This window comes from Protopterus annectens, chromosome 10.part0 (genome assembly GCF_019279795.1).
Source record: "Protopterus annectens isolate FY-2018-M chromosome 10.part0, PAN1.0, whole genome shotgun sequence".
NCBI classification, from domain to species: Eukaryota; Metazoa; Chordata; order Ceratodontiformes; family Protopteridae; genus Protopterus; species Protopterus annectens.
This window is the reverse complement of record NC_056744.1, coordinates 1,442,857,394-1,442,876,314: the sequence shown is the minus strand read 5'-3', so window position 1 is coordinate 1,442,876,314 and position 18,921 is coordinate 1,442,857,394. Positions and strand designations below refer to the sequence as shown.

At 42.2% G+C, this 18,921-nt stretch overlaps 1 protein-coding gene across 1 annotated transcript in view; it reads right to left on the bottom strand.

Annotated features, from left to right (window-relative positions):
- Nucleotides 1–18,921, bottom strand: part of LOC122814297 — a 780,122-nt gene that overhangs the window by 401,398 nt on the left and 359,803 nt on the right. The window contains exon 42 of the mRNA XM_044086885.1: nt 9,556–9,819. Within this exon, the coding sequence (XP_043942820.1) occupies nt 9,556–9,819 (264 nt within the window). The remainder of the gene's footprint in view (nt 1–9,555; nt 9,820–18,921) is intronic.

Sequence of the window (18,921 nt, the reverse complement as noted above, 5' to 3'; positions counted from 1 at the left end):
GGCCAACACGGAAGGACTGTGGCTGACTAAGTTCGCAGATGACTGCAAACTGGGCACCATAATCGACTCTCCAGCCGACAAAAGCATCGTCCAAAAGGGCCTCATAGAAACAGAGAACTGGTGCCAGAGCCATGGCCTCAAGCTAAATGCCAAAAAGTGTATAGTCATCCCCTTTGGCAAAAACAAAGTGGCCACAAATTACCACATAGGTGGTAATCCATTAAGTACAGAAGAAGTAATTAGGGACCTGGGGACCCAAGTTGATAGCAATCTCTCATTTGACAACCACGTGGCCAAAGTGGTTAGAAAAACATTTTATATAGCCCACCTAATCATGAAGGGATTCACATCTAGATCAGGGGAGGTCATCGTGACTCTTTACTCATCCCTCATCAGGCCCATAATTGACTAACATGCCCCTTTTGGGATGTACCTTACCAGACACCTGCAGCAACTGGAAAGACCCCAAAAGTACCTCACCAAGAGGATCATAGGGCTCAAACAGATGCCATATGCTACCCTGTTAAAGAAACTCCAGCTCTACTCAGTGGCATACCGCCTGCTCAGAGGCGATCTGCGCCTGACGTATAAAGCCATGTCCAACCCGGAATTAATGGACATGCTGCACCTCAGAAAATCCAAATCCCATCGAGTTACACTCGAGACTTGAACCTCAGCACTGAAATAAATAGGACATGCTGGAGGGACAGATTCATAACCCAGAGGCTCCCTTCACTCTGGAATAAAATCCCAGTCCAGGTTAGGCAGAGTCCCTCATTGACTCTCTTCAAGAGGAATCTTGATGAGTGGATGGGAGATCGTAGATTTACCCCGGGTATCACTTCTGTGTCACTGTTAGACAGAGGCACAGTATACTAACTTCGAAAAAGGGCATAGAAAAATTAATTTAAAATGGGTGGCGAAAGCCAAACACACTCTGGCTAGGCTTATAAATGCTCTAGGGCAGTTAGCCTAGTATGAACCTATGAACCTATATATATATGGAATCACTACGGAATACCGAAATTCCACAGTCCCAAGACTCTGAATCCTGAGGACCAGAATCTCGAGAATGCAGAATCTTGAAACTTAACAAAAAAAAAAAAAAAAAAAAAAGTAAAACATACAACAAACTGTTCTAAAGTGTATGCAGGGAGGCTGCTCCCCAAACTCCCTGCAACTTAAATATGCCAACTCTGAGATCGCACTACAGAGAAGTGAATGGCAAGGTTCCCACTCCACACTGTACAGCAATCCCCATTCACTATGTTCAAGATTCCACAATCTCGAGATTCTGATCCTTGGGATTCAGAATTTTGGGATTGTGGAATTTGGTATTCTGTAGTGATCCTATATATATATCTATAGAGAGAGAGAGAGAGAGAGACACACACGCACACACACACACACACACACACACACACACACACACACACACACACACACACACACACACACACACACTCACACATTATCCAACTGCTGTGGCAAGAAAGTAATTAGGAAACAAGATGTGAAAATTGAGATATTTAGTACCATCAAAATGTGTTCAATAAATAATGTAAAAAATTTATGGTAGATGTACATGCACACTTTCTTCAGAAGGACATGAGTTTAGTGCCATTTGTTCAAAAGCCTGCAAGTATATTTAGATTAATGTTTTTACATTGCATTTTGGTACAACTATATGTCTCAGATTTCATATCTTGTTCCCTGACTGCCTTTTGTGCCATGGTAGTTGGACAATTTTACATTTGTTTTTAGTTCTGTGGCTTATTTGAGGAATTTGACCAGTGTGGTTTATAATTATTTTATGTGTTACCTAAGTAACTCCAACAATGTCTATGCCATACCTTTCATCTTCATACCGCTGTACTTTATCAGTGTTCTGAAATACTAATAATAATGTCTCTGTTTCTACTAAGCACGGAACTTTGAGTAATTCTACACATTTTTATTTTTTAAAAGATGAATGGAAAAAGGTGACAATGTCAAGTACATCATTATATATACTCAAAAAATCCCATTTTGCCATTTTGAATTGCAACAGCACTTCTTATTAAAATAAATATCCCATTTTATGTGCTAAATCATAGTACAACATGTAATCAAACAATTATTGTTGACAGTAGTATGATTTTCAAAACAAAACAGTAACAGAAACAACATTTTTAACTCACATGAAAGAAACGAATAATACAAACATGATTTTTATGAATGGTATTGAATATGAAAGTACAGTTATGGGCACAATAATTGCCATAACACTGGATCTTTGAGGAGAGGTCAGTGTAACAGTAAATCATATAATTTGGTTTTGTCAACCTTATGTGTCTCATTGTCTGAATTCAAAAAACAAGGCCAGCACTGTGTTGTATTGCCAAGAATCTATTTAATTATGTAGACACCATAATACTACTAGGGGTAAGAACCCCTAGAAATACACCAAAAAATCACAAGCATCCGCCGACGTTAGTGCTACCAGTAATGCAGAAACCAGAAGAGAATGACAGTCAGCAGCTTTGTCAACTTGATGATCTGTGAGAAGAGAGACTGAATCATTTTGCCCTGCCACCTAGTGGAGTTATGGTGTAGTGCACTAGGAAGAGATGCCAAGGACAACACGTGGTACCAATGACCCGCCAAAACTCCCTGATACAGCTGGGAATTACTGAGTGCATGGATGTATGCCCTCACGTTAGCACCTGGCATTACAGGATTGCTTCAACAAGAAATCTCTACTACTACTATTAAAACTACTTCTCGTGCCCAAGGAGTGGCGTACGGCAACTGTGGTCCCACTCCACAAAGGCGGCGCCTCTACAGACCCTGGTAATTACCGCTCCATAAGCTTAACAAGTCTAGTCTGCAAAGCTATGGAGAGGATCATAATGGAGCTCATAAACAAAGATATAGGGGACTTGCAGACATTGGACCTGACCCAGTTTGGCTTTGTCAAGGGAAGATCATGCCTTTTGAACTTGGTCGACTTCTTCGAAACAGTCACCAAGGCCATTGATGAGGGAAAGGCAGTCCATACAGCCTACCTTGACCTTGCAAAGGTTTTCGACACAATACCCCACTCGGGTATTGTAGAAAAACTACCAGCTTAAATGTAAACCCATATGTCACAAGATGGGTAGCAAACTGGCTTAAGGACAGAACCCACAGGGTTAGAGTTGCTGGAGCTATGTCAGACTCTAAGCCGGTCACAAGTGGTGTCCCACAGGGTCGGTCCTTGGCCTCCTATTGTTTCCAATCTACTTCTCAGAAGTACAGGCCAACATGGGAGGACTTTGGCTGACAAAGTTTGCAGACGACTGCAAACTGGGCGCCATAGTGGAAAGTGCATCGGACACGGATATCCTTCAGAAGGGACTCACAGAAACAGATAGCTGGTGCCAGAGCCATGGCCTGAAGTTAAACGCCAAAAATGTATAGTCATACCCTTCGGGAAAAACAAGGTAACCCCAAGCTACCATATAGGTGGCAATCCACTAAGCACAGAAGAGGTTATCAGGGACCTGGGGACCCAGGTTGACAGTGGCCTTTCTTTGACACTCACGTTGCTAAAGTGGTTAGAAAGACGTTCTACATTGCCCACCTGATCATGAAGGGATTCACATCCAGATCTAGTGAGGTAATTGTTCCCTGTACTCTTCACTTATCAGACCAATGATTGAGTACAATGCCCCATTCGGGATGTATCTCACCCGACATCTGCAGCAATTGGAGAGACCCCAAAAGTTCCTCACCAAAAGGATAAAGGGACTCCAAAATCTGTCATATGCTGCCAGATTGAAGAAACTCCAGCTCTATTCAGTCGCATACCATCTGCTCAGAGGTGACATGTGCCTGACATACAAGGCCATGTCCAACCCGAATTAATGGACATGCTCCACCTCAAAAAATCCAAATCCACCAAAACCACTAGAGCAAGCAACTTAAACCTTAGCACGAATATAAATAGGACGTGCTGGAGGGATAGATTTATCACTCAGAGACTCCCTATGCTGTGGAATAGAATCCCGGTCCATGTGAGGCAGAGCACCTCGCTGACTCTGTTCAAGAGAAATCTAGACCTGTGGATGGGAGATCGTAGGTTTACCCCAGGAATCATCTCTGTGTCACTGCTGGACAGAGGCACAACAAACTAATGGGCACAGTATTTTTTCATATAAGGGGTGGCGTAAGCCACAAAAATTTGGGCTAGGCTTATAAATGCCTTAGGGCAGATAGCCTAGTATAAACCTATGAACCTATGAACCTACCATGCTGAGGGGTTTAGAGCAAAAAATGACATCCTCCCTGCCTCAATAACAGCCCACTACTAACCAGATTTTATCCCTGCACTAAGACAGTAATGGAGTAATAGAAAGGTTAATTGATCATGGGGACTTAAGTGATGGTTAGTGGGCTAAGAAGAAAACAGAACATTGAAAAAATTAAATGAATAATTGCTTGTATAGTGTCACATAATTTGCAAGATAAAGGATTTAAATCCACATCCACATCTTTGCAGCTCAGCACTTGAACCGGCTTCCTCTTGTGGATGATTATTGGCTGCTAGTATTGACCAGTATAGATTATGTTCAGTGCAGCCTGAGGGTGAAGTAAAACTGGATGCTTGAGCAAGGTCAGGGAAAGTGAGGTCAGTTTCTGAAGTTTCATAGGAGAGGTGGGAGAATGAATGAAATGCCTTGTTCATGTCAGTTGAAATTACTGAGTGGAGACAATAATAAATTTGTGGGATGAATACATTTATTATGTGGAAAACAGAAGTAATTGACTTGTTCTTATGGAGACCAGACTAGAAGAAGGTAAAGAAGACATGACTGTGGATCATACCTTTCAACCTGTTAGTGCAAGAAATCTGGACAAAGCCTGAAAAAATGGGGGACAAACAGCCAAAAATAGGGACAGATTTAAATATTGCTCTTATAAACTTAGAAGTTGCTAGAGTAACGGGGTCTGTGTTGCATACATTTTCTGAAAGATTTGAAGTCTGAAACTCAAATGTATGTCATTACTTGGTGATTTAATCCTTAGATCATCCCAGTGATATGCCAGAACACCACATATTTTATGAGGAACAGACCAACAATATGATGCAAAAATCTGGACATTCTGTAAAAATCTGGACAGTTGAGAGCTATGCTGTGGACAGCAGTGAGTAGCTGTCAGTGGTATGGGGTCTGTAAGACATGACTGTGGACAGCAGTGAGTAAATGTCAGTGGTATGGGGTCTGTAAGACATGACTGTGGACAGCAGTGAGTAACTGTCAGTGGTATGGGTGTGTAAGACACGACTGTGGACAGCAATGAGTAAATGTCAGTGGCATGGGGTCTGTAAGACATGACTGTGGACAGCAGCAGGTAACAGTCGGTGGTATGGGGTATGTAAGACATGACTGTGGACAGCAGTGAGTAACTGTCAGTAGTATGGGATCTGTAAGATATGACTGTGGACAGCATTGAGTAACTGTCAGTGGTATGGCATCTGTAAGACATGACTGTGGACAGCAGTGAGTAAATGTCAGTGGTATGGGGTCTGTAAGACATGACTCTGGAGACCAGGGAGTAACTGTCAGTGGTGTGTGTATGTAAGATATGACTGTGGACAGCAGTAAGCAACTGTCGATGTTATGGGGTCTGTAAGACATTACTGTGGACAGCAGTGAGTAACTCAGTGATATGGGTGTGTAAGACATGATTGTAGACAGCATTGAGTAACTGTCATTGGTATGGGGTCTGTAAGACATGACTGTGGAGAGCAGTGAGTAACAGTCAGTGGTATGGGTCTGTAAGACATGACTGTGGACAGCAGTGAGTAAGTGTCAGTGGTATGGGTCTGTAAGACATGACTGTGGACAGTAGTGAGTAACTGTCAGTAGTATGGGTGTGTAAGACATGATTGCAGACAGCATTGAGTAACTCTCAGTGGTATGGGTCTGTAAGACATGACTGTGGAGAGCAGTGAGTAAGTCTCAGTGGTATGGGTCTGTAAGACATGACTGTGGACAGTAGTGAGCAACTGTCAGTGGTATGGGTCTGTATGACATGACTGTGGACAGCAGTGAGTAACTGTCAATGGTATTGGTTCATAGGTTCATAGGTAGGGCCTGTACAAGCCTAGCCATAACAATTCCCTGGCTATTTCTTCCCACACTATTTACTTCTGTATAAGACATGACTGTAGACAGCAGTGAGTAACTGTCAGTGGCATGGGGTCCATAAGACATGACTGTGGACAGCAGTGAGTAAATGTCAGTCGTATGGAGTCTGTAAGATATGACTTTGGACAACAGTGAGTAACTGTCAGTGGTATTGGTCTGTAAGACATGACTGTGGACAGCAGTGAGTAACTATCAGTGGTATGGGGTCTGTAAGACATGACTGTAGACAGCAGTGAGTAACTGTCAGTTGTATGGGGTCTGTAAGACATGACTGTGGACAGCAGTGAGTAACTGTCAGTGGTATGGGGTCTGTAAGATATGACTGTGGACAGCATTGAGTACCTGTCAGTGGTATGGCATCTGTAAGACATGACTGTGGACAGCAGTGAGTAAATGTCAGTGGTATGGGGTCTGTAAGACATGACTCTGGAGACCAGGGAGTAACTGTCAGTGGTGTGTGTATGTAAGATATGACTGTGGACAGCAGTAAGCAACTGTCAGTGTTATGGGGTCTGTAAGACATTACTGTGGACAGTAGTGAGTAACTGTCAGTAGTATGGGTGTGTAAGACATGATTGCAGACAGCATTGAGTAACTGTCAGTGGTATGGGTCTGTAAGACATGACTGTGGAGAGCAGTGAGTAAGTCTCAGTGGTATGGGTCTGTAAGACATGACTGTGGACAGTAGTGAGCAACTGTCAGTGGTATGGGTCTGTAAGACATGACTGTGGACAGCAGTGAGTAACTGTCAATGGTATTGGTTCATAGGTTCATAGGTAGGGCCTGTACAAGCCTAGCCATAACAATTCCCTGGCTATTTCTTCCCACACTATTTACTTCTGTATAAGACATGACTGTAGACAGCAGTGAGTAACTGTCAGTGGCATGGGGTCCATAAGACATGACTGTGGACAGCAGTGAGTAAATGTCAGTCGTATGGAGTCTGTAAGATATGACTTTGGACAGCAGTGAGTAACTGTCAGTGGTATTGGTCTGTAAGACATGACTGTGGACAGCAGTGAGTAACTGTCAGTGGTATGGGTCTGTAAGACATGACTGTGGACAGATGTGAGTAACTGTCAGTGGTATGGGGTATATAAGACATGACTCTGGACAGCAGTGAGTAACTGTCAGTGGTATAGGTCTGTAAGACATGACTGTGGACAGCACCGAGTAACTGTCAATAGTATGGGGTCTGTAAGATATGACTGTGGCCAGCAGTGAGTAACTGTCAGTGGTATGGGGTCTGTAAGACATGACTGTGGACAGCAGTGAGTAACTGTCGGTGGTATGGAGTCTGTAAGACATGACTGTGGACAGCAGTGAGTAAGTAAGTGTCAGTGGTACGGGGACTGCAAGACATGACTGTAGACAGCAGCGAGTAACTGTCGGTGGTATGGGTCTGTAAGACATGACTGTGGACAGCAGTGAGTAACTGTCAGTGGTATGGGTCTGTAAGACATGACTGTGGACAGCAGTGAATAACTGTCCATGGTATCGGTCTGTAAGATATGACTGTGGACAGCAGTGAGTAACTGTCAGTGGTATCAGTCTGTAAGACATGACTGTGGACAGCAGTGAGTAACTGTCAACGGTATCGGTCTGTATGACATGACTGTGCACAGCAGTGAGTAACTGCTAGTGTTATGCACCTGTAAGACATAACTGTGGACAGCAGTGAGTAACTGTCAGTGGTATGGGTGTGTAAGATATGACTGTGGACAGCAGTGAGTAGCTGTCAGTGGTATGGGTCAGTAAGACATGACTGTGGACAGCAGTGAGTAACTGTCAGTGGGTATGGGTCTATAAGACATGACGTTGGACAGCAGTGAGTCACTGTCAGTGGTATGGGGTCTGTAAGACATGACTGTGGACAGCAGTGAGTAACTGTCAGTGATATGGGTCTGTAAGACATGACTGTAGACAGCAGTGAGTAACTGTCAATGGTATGGGTCTTTAAGACATGACTGTGGACAGCAGTGAGTCACTGTCAGTGGTATGGGGTCTGTAAGACATGACTGTGGACAGCAGTTAGTAACTGTCAGTGATATGGGTCTGTAAGACATGACTGTAGACAGCAGTGAGTAACTGTCAATGGTATGGGTCTTTAAGACATGACTGTGGACAGCAGTGAGTCACTGTCAGTGGTATGGGGTCTGTAAGACATGACTGTGGACAGCAGTGAGTAACTGTCAGTGGTATGGGGTTTGTAAGACATGACTGTAGACAGCAGCGAGTAACTGTCAGTGGTATGGAGTCTGTAAGACATGACTGTGGACAGCAGTAAGTAACTGTCGGTGGTATGGGGTCTGTAAGACATGAATGTGGACAGCAGTGAGTAAGTGTCAGTGGTATGGGGTCTGTAAGACATGACTGTGGACAGCAGTGAGTAAGTGTCAGTGGTATGAGGTCTATAAGACATGACTGTGGACAGCAGTGAGTAACTGTCGGTTTTATGGAGTCTGTGGTAGAGGTCTGTAAGTTTGGAGGCAGGGTAGATCACCTCCCTAAACCATCAGTGCTAACTTCAAGGCTCAGAGATGGAAGAAGGGGAGAAGTATAGTATATTCAAACAAGAAGTTAATGACTATGTAAGAATAGTAACAACAGAGAGCCAGGTATGTCAGGACTATATTATAATACTTTGATATTATGAAACTGAAAATAAAAGGTCAAAGTGAAGGAAAACCATCTATCAACCCCTTAGAACAAGACATCTGAACAAAGCCACAAATAATGGGGGACAAAGGCACAAAAATAAGGACACTTTTTCTAAATATTGCTAGTACAAACTTAGAAAGTTGATAGAATAATAGGTTTGAATTGACATGAATTTTATGAAGGATATGAAGTCTGACAATCAAATGTCTGCCATTATTTTCTGACTTCTCTACTCAATGATTTCCTAGTGATTTGCTAGAAAACTACAATTTTATGAGAAACAGACCACAAATATGAGTCAAAAATCTGGACATTCTGTAAAAATCTGGACAGTTGAGAGCTATGCACCATACCCCTCCATGCATTGTGCTTTTGTTCCCTGTTCTCCTTACTTAATATAATTGACTCTGAGATACTGCAAACTTAGACTAGGTAAAGCAATTTCAAAAATAGTCTTCAAAGAACTGCAGGTTATTTAACCAGCATGTGAAGTATGACAATTCATTATTCCTATTAAAAATTAGCAAAAGATGATCCCAAAATTGCAGTTAGGAATATTCCAGGAATATATACACTATACAGTTTTCTTACAATTCTAGTTAATTTGTTCTTCTGTTTCTGAAGAGTGTACTTACTTATCATTTAAACTCACATTTTGATTTATACCTGCATCTAAAAAGAAAAGAAAAGAAAGTTTATACAATCTTAGTGTGAGTACCTGACTGAATTTCACTTGATGATTCTGGCACGCTGTTACATTGTAAATCGTCTATGGCTAGCACGTCAACAGTATATTTCTGTCCACATTTCAGAGTGGTAATGTGACAGAAAGTGTCTGTGGTATTGCAGGAGTAGATGCCACCATCATCCCCAGTTGCAATTACGCTGTACGATACGGCTCCACCAACCTGATCCCAGGAAAATGACGCAATCTGAGTTGCACAATCCACAGACATTATAGTGTTCTGTGGTGGGCAAGGTGCTTGAAAAAAGAAAAAAATATATATGTAAAGCAATTTTTAATACACATTTCTATTGCAAACATGTAAACATATAACACGGAGATAGAAGAAGGCAAAGTCATGCAGCTTTCTCTCTTAGCAGACAATCAGCTTCACTCCCTCCTTTTATAACCATTACTTTGTTCATCTTTTCCATTCCAATTCTATGCAGAATAGATCTTTCATTTTATAATTATTATTTGAGTAATAGAGAGTATACTAAAACATCAAGATCTGCTGCCCTGTAGTAATTTTTGCCAGTTTTTCCCTGTATTCCTCCATTCCTACTTTATTTTTTTGATGTCTAGTTTTAATTTCACTCACTCTGTACAGACTGACAGCTACTATAAGGTCAAGTCTGCTTCTCTTAAAAATTTGCTTGTTGTCTGATAATTTTTCATACCATGGGCTAGTCTATATGTCATAGGTGAGTCATGCTTTTTGGCTCTATTCTTTAGGTGAGTAACATAGGCAGCTATGAATGTGAATGATCCTGTGATTCTGTAAACAATGAATGGTGAATGCATGGATGACTTTTTTGTAGGCTAACTATGATTTATTTATCTATTTGTTTTTATTTTTTATCTCCTCCTCATCTCTGCAAGACCCCGCCTGATGGATATACTACCTGCACACTTATAGCCCATTCATTCTGCAGAGCCAGAAGCTAGACATACATGGAATAGGTGAAAGCCCTACATACGTGTTCCTACACACAGACACACACACGCACACATGCACAGACACACACACACACACACACACACACACACACACACACACACACACACACACACGCACGCATGCGCACGCACGCACACACACACGCACACACACACATCCCTTATTTCCCTGGCTCAGCAGGAATAATCCTTTTAAATGCATCTTGAGATGATACAGATTCTACAGGCAGGAGATACATCAAACCACTGTTAGGTATTGCAGCCTCTCTCCCATGGTCTCTCAGATTCCCAGTATGGGTTGCCTGAGTCATAGTCAGGGCTTCATTCCTCTACATCATGAGGTTAACCACATTATTATAATTCTTAAATTGATTCCTAAATGTTCTAATTTGTCTGCTTCTTCTTTTTCTTGCAAGCTAAACATTTAAGGCTTCTTCCTCTGTGAGCTGCAGAAATATGACATATAGTACCTGTTCAGGATTCTGACCATTTCACTTGCAGTGAGGAACAAATCAAATAGTTGGATTCACAGATTCTAGTTTTCTACTAAACTGACCTCTACTGACAGTATTTCTGGTGGTGCCAGTTGGGACACATTTTTGAAGGACAAAAATACTCTGAGTGCTTCTCAGAAGTTATTTGAGTAGAAGATAAAATTCGGACTTTACTTAAACAGTAGATACACAACACACACAGACACACACACACACACACACACACACACACACACACACACACACACACACACACACACACACACACACTCTCTTCCCGCCTGCAACAGCCATTCAGGTCCCATTTCTGCACCCTGCTTACAACCCTCATTCCTCTCATTTTAATAAAAAAAGAAAATGTATTTTTTCTTTTAAATTGTAACAAACTACTTGTTACAAAAGTAGCAAGCAGTTTCTACAGTTTATACCCTGCACATTGTGCTACGGCACTCAAGACTTAGTTAAAAAAAAGAAATGTTTGCACTTTTTAATTGTAGCAAACTATCTTTTCTCTTTTAAACTACAGCAAACTGATTTATCCTGATCTGCTCTTTAAAGAATACCGACTTTTAAAAGTTGATATTGCATTTGCAGTCTAACTGGACCACTGTTGACTGTAGCAGTATGCGTATGGTCTAAACTGTAGCAATTGTTTGCTATATGTAGACCATGCCTGGAGTGCAGGTTTGACTGCAAATGCAATATCGGCTTTAAAAGTCAGTATGCATTAAAGAGTGATCCGGATCAGCCAATCACAGCCCCTAACACTTTGTACCTGAGGTAGTTGTCCCCTTTGCCCTGCCCTAGCATCCCTACTGGGAAACCTGTATCGTTTTCAGCTTGACCATGGAACAAAGTACCAGTCCCATGAGACGTCCTTCCAGCCACAAAAAAAAAAGTTAGCTAACAACATTTGCCTCATCCGTAGGGGGGTGGCTCTGTTGTAACCACACACACTCATCCTTTTTCCCAGATCCCTCTTGTGGTACCCATACAGCTACTTTAGACTGGGTGGTTAGCTACATCCTCTGTGGCTGTTGGAGTCCCCTTATTTGGCAAGGGAGAGCTATATTTGTCAGTGCTGAGGAAAGGGGCAAATAAGGTACCCCTGCTTAAACAGAATTGTGTGGCCATCCCTGGGAAAGCTTTTGCTGCCACTAAAAATCCTGTTCACCATAATTTTCCTGTCAAAAAGAAACAGAAAACTAAATATATGTATTTTCTTGCTCCAGTTCCTCTGGCCAAGGGTAGTTTATTAAGTCTGACTCAGGGTCTTGTACAGGCCTTTATCCATTCTTATCAGATGGTTTCTGGCAGGACAAAAAGGGATTCCTCTTTTCCTTAAGAGATTCAAGAAACTGAATCTGGAGATGAAATTGATGGGACAGATAACAGGTTTTTCTCCTTAGAATTCTGATTCTGAGGCTAGCATGTTATCTGACTCTCCCTGTCAGGAATTCTCTTTCTGTGGGATTATCTCTAGAATTTGCCAGTCTTGCACAGGCTTTTAACCATTCTTATCAGATGTTTTTGGCAGGAGAAAAGATGATTCCTCTTTTACTTAAGAGATTCAAGAAACTGAATCTGGAGATGAATACTGATGTTCAGTGGGAGTGCACTGATGTTTCTCAGCCCCTCAGAAAATACTACGAAATGTTACAACTGGAATTCGGAGCCTCCTCCTATCCCCCCAGGTCTGCCAGCATTGGATGGTGTGCTCATCATTGCCTGTTGTTTCCCTGAAAGAGTCTGCTGCACCAAAGAAAGCAGATAGAAGGTATAAAGTTCTTCAGTCTTTCAGATTTCAGTACTCTCATCCAGACCTTACCCAGCAGCTATAGCTTTAGTCAGTTCAACTGCTGCCAAGCATTTTGTTAACTCCCCTTCTGGCAGGGATGGTAAAACAGTTGATAGGTTTGGGAGAACCAGCCTGAACATAAACCCCTACATCACAAGATGGATTGCCAATTGGCTTACGGATAGAACCCACACGGTGAGAGTTGCAGGCTGTAGGTCTGACTCTAAATGGGTTATAAGTGGTACCCCCAGGGCTCAGTCCTGGGACCCCTCCTGTTTGGTATATACTTCTCAGAGGTACGGGCAAGCACAGGAGAACTATGGCTGACCAACTTTGCAGACGACTGCAAACTGGGGGCCATAATTGACTCTCCGGCTGTACAGACATCCTCCAGAAAGGTCTCAATGAGATGGATACCTGGTGTCAGAATAATGGCATCAAGCTAAATGCCAAAAAGTGCATAGTCATCCCCTTTGGAAAAAACAAAGTACCAGCAAACAACCACATACGTGGTAGTCCCCTAAATACAGAAAATGTAATAAGGGATCTGGGGACCCCAGTAGATAGTAATCTCTCCTTTGATAATTATATTGCCAAGGTGGTTATAAAATCCTTCTATATGGCCCACCTAATCACAAAAGGGTTCTCATCTAGAACAAAAGAGATTATTGTGCCCCTCTACTCATCACTCATCAGACGCATCATAGAGTACAATGCCTCATTTGGGATGTACCTTACAAGACACCTGCAACAGCTGGAAAGACCACAGAAGTACCTCACCAAGAGGATTACTGGCCTCAAACAGATGCCCTATGCAACCCAAATGAAGAAACTCCAGCTGTACTCAGTTGCATACTGCTTATTCAGAGGTGATCGTTGCCTGACATACAAGGCCATGTCCAACCCAGAATTGATGGACATGCTCCACTTAAAAAAAAAAAAACAAATACCCGAGAGCCACACACTCTAGGGATCTAAACCTCACCACAACAATAAATAGGACATGCTGGAGGGATAGATTCCAGTCCCAGAGACTCCCCATACTTTGGAACAGGATTCCAATCTACATTAGGCAGAGCCCCTTGCTAACACTCTTCAAGAGAAACCTTGACGAGTGGATGGGAAACAGAAAATGTACCCTGGGGATCACTGCAGTGGCACTGCTGGACAGAGTCACAGGGAACTAGTGGCTCTGCTGGACAGAGGCACAGGGAATTAATCTAAGGGGGTGGCGAAAGCCAACATGTTCTCTTATATATGTCCTCGGACAGACAGCCTAGTACTTACCTATGAACCTATGAACCTAAGAATTTTATGCTTCTGCAACTTTTATTTTTAGAATTCTGAACTGTCAGACTCATAAGTTAATGTTTATGCTGACTAATTATGAAAGTATGAGAAATGGTTTATCTGAAGTTCCTTCCTGTGAGGAAAAATCAGCTTTGTGTGGTTTAGTTTCTCCTATTTCTCAGATTGCTACTCATTGTATAAAGTGCAGGTTACGACTGTAGTTTCTACATCCAGGGCTGTTGCTGCTGTTAATGTGTTGAGGAGATTTGCCTGCCTGTGTTCTCAGAACTTCTCAGAAGGTGTAAAAGATGAGACTTTAAATTCACCATGGGGTACAGCTTTAGTTTTTTGATCCCTCTCATACCTCTCAACCTCTTAGTTCAAGAAATCTGGACAAAGTCCAACAAAATGGGGGTGCAAAGGCCCAAACATAGGGTCGTATTTTAAATAGTCATATTTTAAATAGTGCTTTTATAAACTTAGAAAGTTACTGAATTAACAGGCTTTATTTTAACATACATTTTCTGAAGGATTTGAAGTCTGAAACTCAACTGTATGCCATTATTTCATGACTTCAGTCCTCCAATCATCCCAGTGATTTGCCAGAAAACCACAGATTTTATGAGGAACAGACCAAAAATATGAGCCAAAATCTGGACATTCTGCGAAAATCTGGACAATTGAGAGGTATGATTCCCTCTGCTGCTGGGGAAGAGGTTTTAATTTCAAGAATGTTTCTGATGCCAAAGAAAGAAAATACATAGAGACTAGTTCTGGACCTTTCTTTCCTAAACCAGTTTGTGGTAGTGTCCCAAGTTAAAAATATCTTCACTTCCTAGTGACTTACCCTTTTTCCTCATTTGAGTTTTTTTTTTTTTTTTTTTTTGGAAAACTTAGATTTAAAAGATGCTTATCACCACATTCCTATCCATCCAGACTTCAGATTTTTCTTAAGGTTTTATGTGTCTGTATCAGTTATCTGCCTTACCCTTTGGGCTATCCATTCACAAAGTGTCTAGCTCCAGTTATAGTACACTGCAGGCTACAGGATATCCACATTTTCCATATTTAGATGACTTGCTTATCTTTGCGGAGTATTTTTCAAAGTATCAGGAATCTCTCACTTGGGTGAGAGATCTCCTATGCAGGCTAGGATTCCAAGAATAATTGAAAAGTATTAACTCCATCACAGCAATATTCCCTGATGTCTGTTAGACACATCAGTACAAAGAGCTTTTCTTTCACAGGAAAAAATATATATATATTTAGATCTTTTCCAGGGGTTTTCCATTCAGACTCTGGTAACTGCAAGGGAATACCTCTGGATTCTGGGTCTCATGGTATCGATGATTCTCATGATACCTCTGGAAAGACTCCTCATGAGAAACATACAATGGTATCTGAAGTGTCTTTGGTATCAATGTCAACACCCACATCCATTATCTTTTCAGATTCTAGTCTGGTACTTATGAGAAGAGAAATCACTTGGTGGAGACATCAAATATCCCTGAATCCAGGTCTCCCCTTCTCTCCTCCTGCTCCAAAGCAGTCAGTCACCACAGAAGCCTCTAACTTTGGAGAACAGTGGCATGGTTGATAAAAGTGCAAGCTAAAAGGCCATCAAAGACAGACACAAGCACATAAATATCAGAGACCCTCACCCTTATCAAGGCACTCAACTCCCAGAATCACCTTTGGTCTCTGGGAAAACCTCTTGTGGTTATGGACACTACCGCAGTGATGTGGTACATAAACAAGCAAGGGGGAACCAGGTCTTAGCCCCTATGCATACTAGCCACATTAGCTTGTGTTATAACTTTACAACACAATCTCACCCTACAGGCATTCTACATTCTGTCAGCTCAAAACTGAATGGCAGACAAGCTGTTCAGGGCAAAGGCAGACCTTCATGAGTGGAAACAAGATCATGGGTTCCAAGATTTCATCCACCTGTGGGCAGTTTCTCCCTGGTATTTTTGCCTCTTACTGAAAAATTAGCTAGCAAAATTCTGCTCCAGGACTCCATGCAAGAAGGCTTGGAAGGCAGATGCCTTTTCTTTCCCTGGACAAGAATGTTCCCTCTCCACTGATATCCAGGGTACTTCTGAAGTTTCAGAAGGAATCTACCGAGATCATAGTGGTGCAACATTTCAGCTCCTCAGCTCCCAATCTCATTTTCTTCTTGGAGATTTTATTACACAGATTGCTTCTCCCTCTTCATTCTTTCATGACATTGCTAAATAGCCTGTAGGTTGACAGCATTAAGTTCCATCCCCTCTTGTCCATGGAACTTGTTTCTTTGATGCCGGCAGCATCTATCGTCCATTTTCTATATCACTGCTCGCAGTTACCCCACTCTCCCACCTGGGATCCATGCACTACATTATAATACTGCCTGTACATGCTTGGAGTAGCTGTTCTTTGTTACTTTGCCATTTTCTATATCACTGCTCGCAGTTACCCCACTCTCCCACCTGGGATCCATGCACTACATTATAATACTGCCTGTACATGCTTGGAGTAGCTGTTCTTTGTTACTTTGCCATTTTCTATATCACTGCTCGCAGTTATCCCATTCTCCCACCTAGGATCCATGCACTACATTATAATACTGCCTGCACATGCTTGGAGTAGCTGTTCTTTGTTACTTTGACATTTTCTATATCACTGCTCGCAGTTACCCCACTCTCCCACCTGGGATCCATGCACTACATTATAATACTGCCTGTACATGCTTGGAGTAGCTGTTCTTTGTTACTTTGCCATTTTCTATATCACTGCTCGCAGTTACCCCATTCTCCCACCTAGGATCCATGCACTACATTATAATACTGCCTGTACATGCTTGGAGTAGCTGTTCTTTGTTACTTTGACATTTTCTATATCACTGCTCGCAGTTACCCCATTCTCCCACCTGGGATCCATGCACTACATTATAATACTGCCTGTACATGCTTGGAGTAGCTGTTCTTTGTTACTTTGCCATTTTCTATATCACTGCTCGCAGTTACCCCATTCTCCCACCTAGGATCCATGCACTACATTATAATACTGCCTGTACATGCTTGGAGTAGCTGTTCTTTGTTACTTTGCCATTTTCTATATCACTGCTCGCAGTTACCCCATTCTCCTACCTGGGATCCATGCACTACATTATAATACTGCCTGTACATGCTTGGAGTAGCTGTTCTTTGTTACTTTGCCATTTTCTATATCACTGCTCGCAGTTACCCCATTCTCCCACCTAGGATCCATGCACTACATTATAATACTGCCTGTACATGCTTGGAGTAGCTGTTCTTTGTTACTTTGCCATTTTCTATATCACTGCTCGCAGTTACCCCATTCTCCCACCTAGGATCCATGCACTACATTATAATACTGCCTGTACATGCTTGGAGTAGCTGTTCTTTGTTACTTTGCCATTTTCTATATCACTGCTCGCAGTTACCCCACTCTCCCACCTGGGATCCATGCACTACATTATAATACTGCCTGTACATGCTTGGAGTAGCTGTTCTTTGTTACTTTGCCATTTTCTCTGCCTCTGCCCTCTTTTGCACCTGCATAGTGCATGAGTACCTACTCACTTCTGTAACACCCTTCCCCCCTCCCATCTTAGTGTAAAGGTACAGACATTGAGACATAACTTTCTAAGCCAGCCTTTAGCATCTTGGCCCTTTGGGATAAGATGAAGCCTAGCATTAAAATAGTCCCAATGTCCCAGAAAACAAACAAACAAAAAAAGAGTATCCATTTTTATTAATTATCAGTGAGAACAAAATTTCTCCTGAGTCTACTTTTGTCGCTTTTCATGGTCATTACTATCTGAGCTGTTTCCTGTAATAAGTGATTGGTGCCTATGTGTACCATATCTTTCATCTTAGACAATGTAAGCCTTGAAACCGTTTTCACTATAATCTAGTATCACATTCCTACCCTAACGTTACTCTTAATCATCCCTTTGTTGATGTAACCTCCAGTTACCACAGCCCTTTTCTATGTCTTCCCACTCGCTCTCCTATCCTGCTGTTGTTCTTCTCCCATGTTGTTGCCACTCCTTCTTGTACCACTTCCTCTCCAGTTGTGTCATTCACAGCCTTCTGCACTGTCCTTGCCATCTGGGTCCTCTACTTGTGATGCTCCACACCATTTTCTCAGCAATATTGCACTCTTTCTGAAAGGCCTTCAAACTAATATCTACTCTTGGCTTCATACCCTCTTATTCTCATCTGCCTCTCCTTTTGCTCTTCATCCCTCCTCTTCTCCTGTCCTCTTGTACATAGTGGGGTACACCTTATTACTATCATCCCCTACTGTCATCCCTTACTCTCATTTCACATGTTATTCTGTATTGCTCACCTACTTACTTCCCCCTCTCCTAATACCTGCCTTTTTTGTTCTGCCTATCCCCTGCCATTCTTCCTGAGTTGTCTGGTTTCTGATTTCCTTTTTCCACTTTCTCCAGCTGTTCCCCTTGTCTACTTTGTCCCTTTCCCATATCCTCCTTGCTCTCAATCTGAATACCTTGACCAGTGTCTTCCTTCTACCTTGGTGACCTGTATCTTTTCCATTCATCTTCACACATCCCATTTCCCATCCCATACTTCTGAGCCCTGTCGTGTCCCACTCCAGTCTGCCTGCCCTTCTCTATATCCCACATCTGTCTGCTTCTCACAGATCCATTACCCAGAATGCTAGTTCACACCTGGAATAACACACCTACATATACCTTCTTCTTACCTGCAAACTCTCATCACCATTCTTTCATTCACTTGAGTTTGTTATGCTGCCTGTTATCGTTCATCAGCCAGATAA